The sequence below is a fragment of the Hippoglossus hippoglossus genome, chromosome 14 (genome assembly GCF_009819705.1).
Source record: "Hippoglossus hippoglossus isolate fHipHip1 chromosome 14, fHipHip1.pri, whole genome shotgun sequence".
Lineage (NCBI taxonomy): Eukaryota > Metazoa > Chordata > Actinopteri > Pleuronectiformes > Pleuronectidae > Hippoglossus > Hippoglossus hippoglossus.
The window spans coordinates 12,557,034-12,574,683 of NC_047164.1; the positions used below are offsets into that span (position 1 = coordinate 12,557,034).

The following is a 17,650-nucleotide window of genomic DNA, read 5'->3' on the forward strand; positions in this document are numbered from 1 at the left end:
AACACCCTGGACATCTAGACAAGGCCAAACCATTAAAAGTCATCTCAGCAGTCTGTTAGTATATCAAATGCATGTGGGATATTTTTGTGTGTTCTAACATTATACTATACAACTCCCTGTACACGTCCAAGTGTACAAGCATCAGATCACCATTTCTATGTCTTTATTTTCATTTAATTGATTTATATAATTTTTTACATGGTCCAAATGAGACAAAATATCACTTCCTGTTCGGGCAGCAAACAAAATAAAAGAAGTTTTCTATATAAAATGCAAGCTGGGACAGATAACACAAAAAAATACTAACATACTAGACTAAAAAACACACAAAGAAAGTTTTAGTCAACACAACAATATTACACAACAAAATGTGTAATGATTTGGCTGCCGAGTCATTCAGTTCATAAAAACAACATTTGCTAAAATGGAAGGACACAAATAAGAGTACAAATTAAGCAATTAGAGATCACATATTAGATCACAAATTAAGAAACGATGTGCTTTCATTTGTTTTCTCCCACCACAACAATTTCCAGGCCCATTAATTATCCATTTATGACCTCCAATGAGGAGGTTATGTTTTCACTTCTGTCGGTTTGTTGGTTTGTTTGTCAGCAGGATTATGTAAAAACTACTGAACAGATTTCCATGGAACTTGTTGGAAGGATGTAACATGGGACAATCAAGGATGGGCTAAGAGGGAACCCATCAAATTTTGGCATGAATCCAGACAAAGGCCAGATCCATTTTTCCCCTTCATTTTATCAGGGAATAATTCATGGATCTTAATGAAAAACATTAGCTAGAGGACTGATATCTATGAGTATGAACAATTTGGTGCAGCTTGATTTAATTTTAGGAGACTGTTGGGCCTTTCTAGTCACCCCCGACGAGGCGGTTATGTTTTCGTCTGCATTTGTTTGTTTGTTTGAAGACCAAATTAGTTGGTGCGGATCCTAAATATTGTTTACTGATTACACAGGGGAAAATTAATAGATCTTGATGAAAAAAATCGGGCACTGATATTCCTGAATGTGCGCAATCGGGTGCAGATCCGAATAAAGTATGAATCTAAAATCTAGTGAATTTAAATATGGTTGGACTGCTGGTCCATGGTGGAGGTATGCTCTCGACTGAGTGCCATTCTAGTTTAGTTAATTCATACTCAGATCAACTCAGGGATCAAATCTCAGTTTCATCAATGGATGATGGATCAGCACTTCACTGCCTTCACTGGCCTTCACTGGTCAACGGGATCTGATTCCTTTATGTACGCCCCTGTCTGGTGTCCTAATTGAGTCTGCTCGTTTAAAACATGTTGACTGCGCCTTTTGGTTTTTCTGTAAATGTGCACACCATCCAGCTGAGCCCTCACACACTGACAGGGATGACAGTGAACTGAACTGGGGGGGGTAGGCTCTCTCTGAAATAATCTGCCCACGCGTTAAGCTGCTTTATCCCCGCCAAGCCTCAACCGGACAGTGCTGCCGCAGCCCCGTCACCAGTCGGCGGGGAGTCGGACTTAAAGCGGGAGAAAGAAAAAGTGACACACACGCACAAACAGGCGGGGAGATAAGTTTGAGAAACATTTGTTGTTTTTGTGCAGTTTGTGGATCCGGAGTCAGCGGGAGCTCGGTGTGTTTTTTGGAGCGCTGAGGGGAGGCTGACTCACGGTGCTGGAGCTGAACCTGCAACCTGCACTCAGTCCGGGAGGCAGGAGGTAGAAAACAAGTGCACGCTGGGAATCGAACCACACAGAGAAGCTGGCACTGGTGGCATGGGCATGGAAAACACTGGACTGTGGATATTCCTGATAACAACCTGTGTTGTTCCAGGTATGGCTGCTCTGCTTCTCTTCTTAGCGCCTGGCGGGTCGAAGATGAGTCTGGTGATGTCAGGAACAGGACATGGTTGATTTATCTGTTTCTAATCTATAGCTACCGATCACTCACGAGGAGATCAGACACAGGGCACAGACTGAAAGTAAAACTGTGCCAAAGAACAATTCAGAATCAGGATCAGGTCCAGTATGTTGTATATTCACTGTTCATTAAGTTCATTAAGTAAACATATCTGACATTAGGAGGTAAATTAAATTCAAAGTATAAATTTATAAAAGATTATATTACATGAGTGATTTGAAATTCATAAAATATTTGATCTATTTTAGATGAGTAATGTGTAGCATATGCATGTTTAATGAATCAAAGATCAATGAGTCTGTTTACTTCTATTATCTTCATTTTCACAATATCTCTATCTTCATTATCTTCATTAAAGTACATGTGGTAAAATAAAAATAAAAAGGTCACCACTTTCTGATAAGTTACTTTTATGTATATTAATAGTAGTAGTGAAGTAGAACTGAACTCAGTAGAGTGCATTCCTCCGCCAAGGTCTAACAGTCCCCTTATATTCAATCAAGCTGCACCAAATTTCACACACTTATAGATATCCGTTCCTTAAATTCTCCTGGATCTGCCTCCAGATACCGGTACACATCAATCATCAATATTTAATAGGTTCTTCCCTGAGCTATAAACCATTCTTCCACAGTTTCATGAAATTCTGTTCTGTTGTTTTTGTATAATCTTGCTCAGAAATGAACAAACTAACTAACAAACAAATGGATAGGGTTGAAAACTTAACCTCCTTTGCAGAGGTAATATTTGACTTATGTTTTATTTATATTTATAAACCATTTTAAATTGAAATAAGTATGTTACCTGCTTGTGGAAAATCCTTTTGCATGATAATCATATCTGAAGGTACAAATATAGACTGTATATTAAGATGGACAATGTGTTTGCACCTCCTCCCATTATCCATATTTTAAGTTGAAATTTTTCTATATAAAATGCAAGCTGGGACAGATAACACAAAAAAATACTAACATACTAGACTAAAAAACACACAAAGAAAGTTTTAGTCAACACAACAATATTACACAACAAAATGTGTAATGATTTGGCTGCCGAGTCATTCAGTTCATAAAAACAACATTTGCTAAAATGGAAGGACACAAATAAGAGTACAAATTAAGCAATTAGAGATCACAAATTAGATCACAAATTAAGAAACGATGTGCTTTCATTTGTTTTCTCCCACCACAACAATTTCCAGGTCCATTAATTATCCATTTATGACCTCCAACGAGGAGGTTATGTTTTCACTTCTGTCGGTTTGTTGGTTTGTTTGTCAGCAGGATTATGTAAAAACTACTGAACAGATTTCCATGGAACTTGTTGGAAGGATGTGACATGGGACAATTAAGGATGGGCTAAGAGGGAACCCATCAAATTTTGGCATGAATCCACTTATAGATATCCGTTCCTTAAATTCTCCTGGATCTGCCTCCAGATACCAGTACACATCAATCATCAATATTTAATAGGTTCTTCCCTGAGCTATAAACCATTCTTCCACAGTTTCATGAAATTCTGTTCTGTTGTTTTTGTATAATCTTGCTCAGAAATGAACAAACTAACTAACAAACAAATGGATAGGGTTGAAAACTTAACCTCCTTTGCAGAGGTAATATTTGACTTATGTTTTATTTATATTTATAAACCATTTTAAATTGAAATAAGTATGTTACCTGCTTGTGGAAAATCCTTTTGCATGATAATCATATCTGAAGGTACAAATATAGACTGTTTATTAAGATGGACAATGTGTTTGCACCTCCTCCCATTATCCATATAAGTCTGCGCTGTAGCTTTTAGGGGATGAGTCGTGGTAACGAGGTCTTGTCAATACACGCGTTCATCCAATCACTATTAGTCTCAGCTGTCAATCATGACATTTAACCCTGTTTTTATAACTAATTAAAACCAAACTTATCAGAAAAAATTACATTTGACCAAACATCAATGTGATAAGAACAAATATATTTTTTAAATTTTACTTCTTACTCTGGTCCATGTCCATACCGCTAACATGGAGACTTGATTTATGATCCATACTGCAGCCAACCACTAGGTGGCAAGCAAAATGCTTAAAAGCTAACAACTGATGTGTTCGTCATCAGTAAATGGTTTAATAAAACTATCACTGAAGGGATTAATAACAACTTATAAAACCGTTATTATACATTTTCAAAATTAAGTTTATTCTTCATGTGATTTATTCTATAGCTTCAGGGATTTTCTTGTTTTCACTAATGTTTGATGTTGTATTTGATGCTCAGTATGTTAATGTCAGTTCTAATCGTTTTCATCTGCATATCGAAATGATTTACTCTCTGAAACTAAACAACGTTATTCTTGATCAATGCAAATTAGACAGCTTCAGCAGACTGGTGTGTATTTTTCAGTCGGTCCCAACTCCACTGTGAATAACCTCGTCTGCGGCTGCTCCTGCAGATGGCCTCCGCACATCTTGCAGAGTTCTGTGTGTCTAACTCTTGCCTCATAGTAACAGGTGCATTGGTGTAATCACACTAAGCTGGGGGCCAAACATGCAGCTGGCATCAGAGTTGTAGCTGTGTATTACAAGGGGGGTGGGGCAGGGGTGGTATACGGCATACGGAAGTGTTCAGCTGCTGCATCTGCTGTGATTGCTTTTTTCATTCAGTCTCAGCCTCCCCCCCCTCCGTTGGCCAGTTGAGCAGTAATTTGCTGGTGTGCAATACATGTGTGTATGTGTTATTAGCGAGTGTGAGGTCGCACCATGTGTGTAGGATTGTCATGTTGAAGGACAGACCAGTGGATTAGAGCTGCACAGGGAGCAGCAAGAGTGTAACAACATGATCGCTGCCAAGTCCCATCAGCCGGCTGACTGTTGCTGCAGCGTGTCTGTCTTCTCCTACTCAGAGTGGCTCCTCAGGGCTGGCAGCTCCTTGTGAGGTTGCCACCAAATTGATGAGGGTGCTGTCACGGAGAGTCACTAATATGTTTTTCCCCCTGCATAGAAAAGTTCTCTGCAGAAAGACACAGACAAGGCCGACAGACAGACATCCTCATGAATTTTAGCATAATCCACCGTCCACAGCTGGAACACACAGACGCTGCTCCACAGAAATAATCCAGGACAAACACACAGCCCTTCTACCCCCCCTCCATTTTGAGTCATTCTCCTTTTTGCACCATAGTCGGCTCATTTGAAGCCCCATTTCCCCCTTCTCCTCTTCTCTCGGCCAGTTGATCGTCCTCCACAGACTTCTTTCTTAATTTCTCTCCATCTTTTATATTCTCCCTTCATGTCCAAAAACACAGATGCAGCAGTAACCATCGTAATCCTGTGAGCTGCCCGCTGAACACCGGCCAAACACACACTCCGGGTTCCTGTAGTGTCACAGAGATTACACACCCACACAAACATGCACACATCTACATGCATGCATGCGCGTGTGTGTGTCTGCACAGATACCAGTCATAAACAATGAGAGATTACAATCAATTTAGGGAGGGAAAAAAAACGAGGGGAGAAGAAGAGTTCTCAATTCCAATCAGGAAAAAATGGGCAGCAGTGCATATCATTTGGTAAAGTGGATATCCAAATGTCAGAGTTCATCTTTGGTGAAGTTGCTGGTTTGCTGTGATGCTACGCAATCTGTTGAGAGATACCATGTAAAATGTACAAATATTTGAAGAGTCAAGTTGCGGGTAGTGGTGTAGAGTAGTCATATCACACATGAGTCTTTAGTTTGACCATTGTGTGTTTTTTCGCTCGGTCTTCATTCTGCCTAAGGTTTCCCTACATTGTAAGTCACAAGGCCAAAGACACAAATACACAGTGTAATCCCAGATCAATCACAGATTTGATGGCCTAAAGATTAAACAGTTAATCTGTCGTCTACTCTTTCTCTCTGTGTTTTTCATTTTCTCGTCTGTTGCATGAGGTCAGAGGTTTTTTCTCTGTATCTGTAGCCGTCTGGTAGGCAAGTGAGGGAGGCTGGAGGTAGATGTGGTTTGATGGGGCATGGAACATTGCAGTGTAATGTGATGATTTGTATTAACAGCATCACTGCAGACAAGGATGTCACCTTCATATTTTGAATCTGGACACATACTGCATGCATGAATGATCTGTTAAGACGTCCATTTTAACAGTAATGGCGAATGTCATTGCTGCTTATGGCTGCTGATATTATGTAGTTTTTATGAACCTTAATGTGTGAGGAGCTTTTTCTCGAACACAGCACAAATCAGTGTGATGCATGAAGTCGTATAGTGTCAGAACAATGCAGTTGTCATTGTGTGTGCAGTGCCCACGCTGTTTGAATAGCAAATGCACCTAATCCCATGAGTGTGGTCAAATGCATTGTTGACACACTAATCCCATTTATATTGGCAATCCACCAAGGCGAAAGTGCACCTGGGTTTTAAAGGGAATTGGTGATGGCATTCTGAAGGGTTTATAACATAAAGACCATATATAATTAAGGACAACCCTTTGAACTATGCGTCTGATGTAGTAATTTAAAAAAAGAAAAAACAACACATTGTAGATTGTTTGAATAGAGCCCTTACATTTATTAAAATAGGTATCATTTTAGATTGGTCATTTTAGATTTTTGTCATACATTCATGGTCCCCAGAGGATTCACCTAGTGAATCCTACAGGTTAATGTTTGTGGTTTTGAGTGACTTCTGGATTGTTTTAAATGTGTGTTTGCTGATGCTACATAGCAAAACTTAGTATTTACAACTAAACTCGTTCACCAATCTCGAGGAAATAGTGATATCACTTCTTTTCCTCTGGGCCGTGCTGCTTCTTCGTCCTCTCATGTTGGACGCTATCATGTCACACTATCTCCTCTTGAGGTACAAAGTGGTATTATAAGACGAAACAGGCCAGGGGCAGTTAACATGCTAACTTCAGTAAATATCTGTGTGACACAATACATGTACATCTTTGATGTAATGTCAAAACTGTTATTTCTTCACATTTTGTCGATAGTTTAAGATCATTTTAATTTGAATATTTTAAACTAAAATACTTACACATAGCACCTTTAATGTGTCTTTTAGGTTATCGCTCAGATTCAATCATTTATATGACAAACAAATTATTTAGGATTTTATGACATATCTGTTTCATTCTGATTCGGTGTATATTGGGATGTCTGTCTTATTTTTTGTTCATTGTTATTGCTGCATCTAACTTACATTTCATTGTTGTGTGCTGAAATGTGAAACAGCAACCAGAGAGTATGTGAATGACATTACATTTAACATTACACACAAGTGTTTCTCCCATATTTTTTCATAATAACCAGAAACACCTGCCACTGTCTCTCCATTGCCCTCACAGAGAGACAAGAAAAGGCTGAAAATAGATTCACTTAATGAAGAAAGATGGAGGATATCCTTTTCAGTATATAAACAAAAAGCCCAGCAGCATGCTGTGATGCCCTTGCTGTTCCTACATGCTGAACATTCAAGTGTGAAACAATATTGCCATTGTTTTGTTACGTTCCCATGATCGTCTCTTGCCTGTGTGCTGCTGTTTATGTATTATTGTCCGGACGACTGCTGAGGTCATTTCCTATAGTCTAAACAAAAGAAGAATGTGAATGGACCCAGCAGAAAAGAGGAAGGTGGGCAAACGAGATATAAACGTGTGTGTGTGTGTGTGTCAGCTGTGGGCTCTCTTTCTGCTCTGCCTCCACCTAAAGCCCCTAATCAGCTCAGCTACAGAGCTCAGTAGGGGGACGACTCTCAGGCCACATCTACACTAAAACCTGTTAGTTTTCAAATACATCACTTTTGCTACATTTACACCTGCGACCACACTACTCCGGAGTTTTGGTGTCTCTAAAATTGAACGTTCTGGAAACGCTGCTGGCCCGTTTTAGTGTGTAAACTCCGGTCCTGTGTTAGGACCACATCTGCACCAATACATTTTAAAATCCAAATGTATTGGTGCGAATGTAGCTTCAGAGTATTGTGTATGTGACTTTGATGGGTGGTCTTTCGAGAAAAGTCCCGTTTAGATTTGGTTTTAACTTCACATGTGGACAGCTGTAATTCAGGTGTGAACACAATTAAGAATTATTGACCCATTTGAGATCCGATCACTCAGACTACATCCAGAGGTGGTGTGGGACACATACGGCCACATTCTTTTTGCTGTGGAACCCAAATACATCCTGGGCCCTGGTCGCTCGAGACACATGAGGAGACACATGCTAATGCCAGACGTGAACTGATGAACTCAGAGCTGTCTGCTTGTGATTGGATCACTCAAGAAGTATGTTAATACCGGGTCAGAACAAAGCCAAAGAAATGTGTTTAATTCATTGAAAGGTACTTTATCTCCTCATTGTGAAGGAAATCTTTCAGGGGGACAGAATCATTTTTTGTCTGGAGACAAATTATGTCTTAAGCTGAAGTATTTATTCTCATTACTGGATGCATCAGGGAAACCAGGCTGATGAGCCGTACAGAAAGTTAACAAGTCAGCAGTTGTGTTGCCATCAAATCTGAGGAGTATTATAAACTCCAGTAAAATCTTGAAATTACTTTTCACGTGGAGCTTCTCTGTTGGACAAATGTATGTGAACCCTGGCTCATCTCACCAAACCATTGTCGTGTCTTCTCTATCTGTCTCGAAGAAAGTCAGTGAATGTCCTCATGTCCTCCTATCTATCTGGCATCCTAAGTCTACTGACTCAGTATTAACACATGTGGTGTATAATCCTCTTCTGACTTTACTCTAGGTTCTGTCATCCTGGGTTACAGAGAGGCCCCCAAAAATAAACAAATGAAGTGAAAAATGATCAAATTAAATGAACAAAATAGACCTAAACCATCAACACTTCCATTAGAAGACAGGGCTGAAATTACAAACTGACTTGCTCGTGAGCTCTTCCTGTATTTACTGATGTCCACAACAAGTCCATTTTAAAACAAAGATCAAAGATCCCAAACCAGACAATATTTTAAGTTCTGTATCAGAAATAAACTCAGCCTGTACTAACACACCTGAAAACACATATCACTCATGCATGTGCTGGTGTAAACAGGAAGTAGCTATGAATCAGTTATTGTACAGACAAATTTCTTAAAATGTCAACCTGCTCCTTTAAGACAGGTCTCATACATTTCATCCATCAGAGATACAGTAAATTATCCTCTCACAGATAAATACAATGCATACTGAACATGGCCATAATCAAAATCCTGATATCAATCTACCATAATAAGGTCAGTGGAGTTCAGAGTGTTTGACTTTAAAATGAGATGGTAAAAGCTGATGAAACTGAGCCTCAGTTAATCACAGAACATTCACATAACATTAAACCAAGGGTTCTTCGTCTGTAACAGAAGCTTAAAAATGCACAAACAAATTTGTGATGGTTAAATCCACAATATTTCCGGCTAAAACATTTTGTAATTGTGAGCTGCGTATATGTACACCATCAAATGGACCACAGAGTCTCTGATGCAGATGCGGTTTAATATCCTAAATGCTGTAATCTATTCCCACTGCTGACCTTCTCCCCTCCCACTGACCCACACAAACACACAATGGGTTATAAAATCCCACTCCAGTACAAAACTATAAAACCTGTGGATGTCAGCAGTGCAGGTGGAGGAACATAAAGGTCTTTCCAAGCTTTTATATGCATGTTTATATTTATAGAACATACAAAAACACACCATATACCAAATATCTGCATATTGAATTATTTTTTCTTGGATTTATATTGAAAAACAAGACCAAACAAATATAGGAATAATATACTCTTCATCTAATTGAGGCTTTTGTGTTTTTTTATATTCATCTTGCAGGTAAAAAGAAACATACTTATAATGTAACATGCTGTTTGTTACCAATGTGAATCCGTGCTCTATATGTGTATCATAAATCAACTTTAAACAAAGCACAAGATTCTGTCTTTCATCAGTCAAATTTATGTTTTTGTGATTTTGAATAAGACACTGAATTTGTACCTCAATTTAACCAATGTAATTGTCAAAACATTCTCTGAAATTTTGCAGGTCTTAAGTGACCTTGTGCAGTTTTAAAAGTGCAGTGACACTTAAGCTTCAGAGAATACGGTATTGTCTATACAATGTTATATATATATATGTGTATATATATATATATATATATATATATATATATATATATATATATATATATATAATTGTTGTTGCTATCATTAATAACATATTTACACTTTTATTTCTTTCATTATAACTAGTCAGAGCTGAAACCTGATGGTGCACAACTGTTCCTGGTCTCTCTCTCCTCTCTCTCCCCCTCCCCTCTATCTCTCTCTCTTCTCTCCCCTCTTTTCCATCCATCTCTCCTCCACTCAACATTTTCTCTGCTCACCCCATCCGGTCTAGTCTGGTCCTGCCAGAGGTTTCTTTCAGTTAATGAGGGAGTTTTTTCTCTCCACAGTCACCAAAGTGCTTGCTCATTGTGGGAACTGTTGGGTTTCTCTATGATTCTTAAGGTCTTGACCTCCTGTGTAAAGTGCCTTGAGATAATGTATATCATGATTTGGCGCTATACAAATTGAATTAAATTTAATATATAAACTGTACTCTCACCCACACTTTAAAACAGCTTCAAGTATAACAAGTATAGCTTTCATTCATTGAACTTAATAAGCCTTATGTACAGCCTTGTGAGGTAATTTTTGTTGATTTAAATTAAGATCAATTCATCTCTTTACAGGCATATGACCTCGATTCTTCACTGTATTTCAGGGCTGATTGCCTCTCTATTCTCGTACAGAGACTTCCTGTGCTTGACCTTTATTTGGGTTATTGTTGAAGACTTTTTTAAATGTCATCCAGTATGATGATGCAATTTCTTACATTAGATGCTAAGACCCTTTCCACACCCCCACAGTCTACAGATCTGACACTAGATGAACTCTTGCTCTTTCTATCATAACAAAGTGTGTTTTTGCAGACTTCTCCTCTGTCTCTGTTTCCAACTTGTTCTTTTAAAGAAGATTGTAAGATATTGTTTTGTCCTGACTTTAAATAATTGAATCTAATGCTAATAGATAGCCAGATGTAAGAAGATAAGTGCACATTTCGAGAGGAAACTCTAACAAAGCTGAGCCACTCTTGTCAGAGGGGTCAGCTGTAGTTTTGATGTCAGAGACTAGAACACTAATGGACTGATCAATACTCCATCAATAACATGGAACTATTTGGCCGCAGGACGAACTCTGACTTATCGTATCTGTTGTTTTTTACATATGTATTCATGTTCTGCCACATTATAGAGGTAAAGGGTTTTCAAAGGGAATAACCATAAAATAAACAATTTCTTTTGTAAAAAAAGTTTGTAAAAGATATTAATGGAAAGATGAGATGTATTCAAAGATGGCTGATTGTCACTGACTGATGTTGAATGAGGGATATTGATAATATCTGTGAACCTGTCAGATTGAGTATGATGCTACTTTTCAATTTAGCTGACAGACACACACGAGACTCGTGTACATTCAGGAAGCGGTTGTGGCTCGGTGGTGGATTGGTTGAAGGGGATCAGTAAGTCAGTGGGAGCAGTAACCAAACAAATCGTGCTTATTTATACCTCACTCTAATCCATGACCTTTGACCTCAGCTGCTAAAATGTACCATCTTTGACAGCTTAGCTCACTTTATAGGCTCAACGTGCTGCGCTGACTGTGAACAGCTTAGAGCGTGCCAGTCTGATGCTGCCAACGTGTGTGTATGCGTATTTGTAAGTGTGCCCAGTTTAGGTGAGCGTGTTTTCATGTCTTTAACACTCACGTTTCTCCCTCAGGAATAAAAAGCCAGACTGTGGAGATGGATGATGGGAAGGCGGGGTATGTCGGGTCAAAGGTGGATCTCCGCTGTCGGTTCATCAACAGCTTCCCCCCTGTCAAAATCTCACAGGTATTCAGTTGTCCTCTTGAACATATGGATAACTTGACATTAAATACAAAAACTCCCAAATCCGATGATACTATAGAAACTCAGAGCACAGATTCCATATTTCATCATAAACCCTGTCCATGTGTTTATCTGCGCTTAAGTAATCTGTTGAACCTACGTTCTTATACATCCAGTGATTCATTTAATTTAGCTATATTTTTGCATCAGAAACCGGATTTTGCATTGCGTATTAAACTGGATTTTACATGTGTCACTGTGTGAAAAAGGCTTCGGGAATTTGTTCTGAAAGTGACAGTGATGCGGAAATGATACTTTGACTTAAGCATTTGAATATAATATAATTTATAACACTTGATTCTAGCACGCACATTTTACTGTTTTTTAAGACAGTCCTCAATCTAAAATGAGTCTCTACTCAACATTTCAAGCCTTAGTGAGCTCCTGTTTCAATACATTTTATAGAAATAAAAGTTGAGGTTGTCTTTTTTCGTATAAAGTCAAATTTTTTCTTACCCCCTCATTAACTTACATTGGGTCCATCTTAGGTAACATGGCAGAAACTGGTGAATGGCACCAAGCAGAATGTGGCGATCGCCAACCCCTCCCTGGGTGTGTCCGTGGCCCCGCCCTACAGGGACCGCGTCACCTTCAAGAATGCGGCAGTGAGGCGACGCACTCCAACCCTTGAAGACACCACCATCAGCTTCTCCTCGCTCCGCCTCACTGACGAGTCCAGCTACATCTGCGAATACACCACGTTTCCCGCAGGGAACAGAGAGAACACTGTGAACCTCACAGTCTACGGTAAGACACACGTGTGTGACGATCTGAGCAGAGGTTGTTGAATATTAGGATTTGTTATGTTTATTAGTACAGCATATTGTGGAGGTGCATCAGTGAGCACCTCCAGGTGAACCAGGGAGAGTTGAGAGTAGTTGGCCAATTAGCTCTCTCTGGATTAAAAAGGCAGCAGCAGAAACTCGAGAGACAAACACGAGGAGAGACTGAGAGAGAAGGACTGAGCTAACCTGAGCTGCAAAGCCCAGGTTACAGCTGTTGTTTGCATTTATTTGGTTGTGGCCAACAAATGCATCCTTCCATCCCCAAGCAACAAAGGCTACAATAGTAATGTGGTAATTGTGCCAGCAAACAACGAGACGTCCAATGCTTGAGTATCACGCTTAAACTCAACTGCACAGCAAATGGTACACACCAGGGGACTTTCATCTTTTCTCGGCATGTCCAACTTCATATCTGTTGCTAGGCACCAGCAATAAGGACAGGACAAGCCAGTGACGCCGAGCAGGGAAAGCCTCTGTAGACCAGACCGTCTTATTTTGGTTCATCCTGTTCGGCCTCTGAAGAAAGCGGTCCTCATGGGCTGGGTAGACTGCGTAGACTGAGGGATGCAGCTCCTGAATTGAGACACAGTCAAAGAGCGCTCCTGTAGTGAGGGGTCACACAACTGCAGCGCCCACAGTTTGATTCCAGCCTGTGTGGTTGTTTGTCACACACCCCACTCTCTCACCCCATGTTTCCTGTCTTCCCTTTCACTATTGACCAACTTGCTGGTTCGATGTATAAGCCTTGTTTGGATTAAGTGGTTCCTATCTGATTTATTACTGTTAGATATAGACAATTAACTCTTTCCATGGTCAATATTGAACTTCCACAAACTTAATACCATACCAAAATACCATATTCTGTTTATGATTTTGAGTAATAAAAAAGCTAATTTATTGCTGAATGCTGTCTTTGCATTTCACATAGAAAATGATCCAACATTTTTGAAGTCTTAATCTTTTTATTTGATACTTCATTTTGAATAATAATGATGTTCTGTAAAATCTTCTTTTCACAGGATTTTTTTCGGAAATGTGTAGTTTTGTGCAAATGCAAGATTTATTGTTGAGTTAACTGCTCTTTATATTTACTGTCAAGCTAAAGTACCAGCTTTTACCTGTCCGCACCCTGGACGGGCTTTAAATCAACCAAACGCCTTCTCGTGTCTGATCATCTCTGTTCATTTTAATTCCCTCAGTTCGCCCGACAACTCAGATGAGTCTGTCCACCCCGACGCTGGTGGCTCGTTCGTCCAATCTGAAAACACCTGTGGCCACCTGCATCTCTGCCAATGGAAAACCACCGGGTGTCATTAGGTGTGTGTGTGTGTGTGTGTGTGTGTGTGTGTGTGTGTGTGTGTGTGTGTGTGTGTGTGTGTGTGTGTGTGTGTGTGTGTGTGTGTGTGTGTGTGTGATTTAGAGATGAGGAGTGTTTAGCCCTCCCTTTATTATGGTTAGCATTGCTACACTGTCATAGACGTTTTTTCCCACCACTACGCTTTTGTCTTATTGAATTTTAAATCTTCTGCTTCTTCTTCTTCTACACACCCATTAAGGAAACCCTTGCCTTTTATTTAGAGTTCACACATTTACAGTATCTATCTACATCTGTGTTTGATTGGTTCCTCGTGGGTGTGAGCAGTTGGGAGACGAAGGTGCCGGGAGAGGCGACCACTCGAGAGTACAGGAACTCAGACGGGACGTTCACTGTTCAGAGTGACTACATTTTGGTGCCAAGCAAAGAAACACACAAGGAGACGCTCACCTGTGTCACCAGCTACAACGAGGAAGTCTATACTGACAGTGTCACCCTCGATATCCAGTGTGAGTCTCGCTCATTCGTAACAATAGCCTCATAACTCCACAGTCTCTGAATCAAAATTAATTTTACATTTTGTGTTTACCAGATGAGCCAGATGTTTCAGTGGACGGCTTTGATGGAAACTGGTATCTAAACCGAGAGAACGTCCAGCTGAGCTGCAATGCTGATGCCAACCCAACCGTCTCTCTGTATCAGTGGAAATTGTGAGTACAACTCTCTGTAACTCATTTGCTATTTCTTACTTTTTAGAACACACAGTGAAATGTAGAAGTGTCACACGTTTCTCCTGCACACGATGCTAAATTCAATGTTTCTTACCTTCACCACGTTGGTGTCTGAGGCTGTTAATGATGTGTGCAGGTAGAGAATTTGTTTCACAATGTGTTTCCAGATTATTTTAGTGTAATATTCTGTGTTCTGCAGGATTAATGGCTCCATACCGAACAGTGCTGAGATCCGTGACAACGTCCTCAGCTTTAAGGGGCCGGTCACATACGACCTGCAAGGTACATACGTGTGTGACGCCACCAACAGCATCGGGACACGATCGGGCTCTGTGGAGGTCAGCGTCATAGGTACGTTCACTTATGCTCTGGGGTCATTTGTTTTGATGATAAGAGTAAATTAATAAGTGAACAAGTATTCCTCCCAATATAACTTCATCTGATCCTGCTGTTGCTTTGTGTTATACTTTTCTTTACGCTCCTATTTTTCTTGCATGACTCTAAAAAGTATACGTGTATGTTTGAACCTTTATTACTGTGTCTTTCTCTGCAGAAAAGCCTCTACCGCAGATAGCAACAGGTGATGTCATCAGTGTCATCGCCTTGTTGCTGGCTGCTGGAGTGCTCATGGGCATCACTATCACAGTCCTGGTGCTCAAAATCAGAAGTAGAAAGGACAACTCCTCGTATGTAAACACCACATTATCTTTTCTTCCCTCTGTTTCACCTGCTCATTATGGTTTGTGTCCTTCACTACCATCCTCATCATCCATCTTTTATTCTGTTTTCCTCCTTGATCAGAAATGATTCTCCGTCCAGAAAACCGTCCCAGCCGATAAGGAAAAGACCAGGAGATGATATCCAGGTACAGTGTCTTGTATCTATAATTCATATACAGCTGTGAAAAATATTTTCCCTCAGATTTTTATAATTTGTGATGGCAGTTCCACACTACCTGTTATATTTGAGTGTGAATTATAATGGTCGTATAATAATATAGTTTTCAATGTAATTAATGCTGGCTGGTAATAGTAGAGTCATTGGCAGCTGATGCTGAATAATACATGAAGCAGCTGCTACAGAAAACAACACTTCACCCTCTCCCTTCAGCTCTTCTCAAAGGTTTTTGTCACAAACAAAAGAAGCCATTACAATACATCACTTCACAAATTGCAAGTAGTCTCTACTCTACATCAGTCTTCATCTATAATATTACAGTGTGAAGTTTCTGTTATATTTAGTTTCCTCACCAAAATGCATCATGTGTCAATGTGTTAATTGTGTCGAATGCATTATTTAGAACATTTTGAAACCTGTAGTATATACATCTATGTTTACTTGCATGTAGTTTTATTTCTCTATCTTTGTTGGCAAATTGCTGCATTTCTTGATACAGAAACAGCAAACCGTAGGTCAGTGAAAAAGCATTAAAACCTTTGGCAGGAAAGTTTATTGTGTCACAGATGAGCTCATCCTCATGAGCATGATGAGAAAAAAACACTAGGGGACCACACATCCCTCTGTAGTACTGCTACAAGCTCAGAAACTCTAATAATAATGTGATCATAACAATAAGCTTTTAATCTTTTCTTAACAAAGTTACAAAGGTGCTTCACAATAGGATAAAACATAAACATATGTATAAACATAAACAACAAAAAAATAAGTAAGTAAATAGAATATATTGAAATTCATCCAGAAACGAAATAGAAGAACATTCTATGAAGGGATTTAAAAGCAGTAATAGATGTTACATTTCTGATCTCAGCTGGGAAGTAGATTTCAGAGTTTGGGGGCCTGTACTTTATCCTTTAGTCACCAACTGGGATTTACCAGAAGACTATCAGTTGATCTAAGATGGCGTGCAGGCTCATAAGGAGTTAGTAAATCCTGGATATAAACAGATGCTTGGTTGTGTAAAGCGATAAAAGTCATCAATACAATTTTAGGATAAAAGCGAAAACAAACAAGAAGCCGATGCAGCGAGGCTACAATCAGTTTTAGGCGGCCATGTTTTCTTAAACCAGTAATAATCCTCGCAGCATTTCGTGCCAACGGAAGGTGATGCAGGGAAGCCTGTGTAAAACTATATGTGTAAATGTATTGTATTAATTTTGAGCTTTAACGTACAACTCTCATGTCTCCACAGCATTCAGGACGGTTTTATGAAGAGCTTCCTAACACAGCAGATTATGTGAGCTACAGACTGGCCTGTAACAAGGAGGACTACCCCGAGCCCTACTCCCCTCCCATCAACCCCCCTCTGTCGTTTCTGCCCCAGCACCCCTACCACTCCTCACAACCCACCACCACGACCAGCAGCAGCAGCACCGACACGTCGAAAAACACCTTCTCTCCTCCCTCACACACCATGGCCATCTTTAAATACCCCTCTGTAACGGGCCTGTCTTCTCCTCCCCCGGGAGTGGCGGCATACACTTTTCCTAAAGAGCAGTACGTCTGAACCGGCACCTCGTCACAAACTCAAACCTCTGCAGTGAGCTCAGATGAAACGACCCGATTCAAACCCAAACCTTGCCAAGGAGGAGGAGGTTGGAGATGTATGTTGAACCCTGGACTGTCAGGAGTTGTCTCTGCACTTGTATGCACCGTTGTGGACGGCTCTGGAACTCAAAAAGACAATGATGCTTTTGTTTTGAAGCATTTTCTCTTTTGTCCTGTCTTTTACTGTGGCATCTAATCTTTGAAAAGGGAAGATTGTTGAACCATGTTTTAGGTTAGAGAAAGAGGATTTTACTTTTCTGTGGAATGAATATGCAATATATTGCATGGATGTATTATTTATGAATGAAAAAAAACTTTAAACAGAATGTATGGGATTATCTCTTGATGTGACTGATTCTGTACTTTATCCTCCTTTCTATCATTTTGTAAAAAAAACAAAACAACAAATAACAAAAA

General features: G+C 39.7%; 1 protein-coding gene across 3 annotated transcripts; it reads left to right on the forward strand.

The window, feature by feature from the left end:
• The first annotated feature begins 1,381 nt into the window (after positions 1-1,381).
• nectin1a (nectin cell adhesion molecule 1a) lies at positions 1,382-17,650 on the forward strand. 3 transcript variants are annotated; one of them, XM_034606375.1, is made up of 11 exons: positions 1,382-1,835; positions 11,728-11,840; positions 12,386-12,644; positions 13,882-13,999; positions 14,325-14,506; positions 14,590-14,707; positions 14,928-15,079; positions 15,282-15,414; positions 15,530-15,593; positions 16,878-17,211; positions 17,262-17,650. In XM_034606375.1, the coding sequence occupies exons 1-10, from the start codon at positions 1,778-1,780 to the stop codon at positions 17,190-17,192; spliced, it is 1,512 nt and encodes a 503-aa protein (XP_034462266.1). In that variant the 5' UTR covers positions 1,382-1,777; the 3' UTR covers positions 17,193-17,211; positions 17,262-17,650. The 3 variants fall into 3 exon arrangements, with proteins under 3 accessions (XP_034462266.1, XP_034462265.1, XP_034462267.1); XM_034606374.1 differs by having other exon boundaries at positions 16,878-17,650; XM_034606376.1 differs by lacking the exon at positions 1,382-1,835 and adding an exon at positions 7,443-7,543 and having other exon boundaries at positions 16,878-17,650.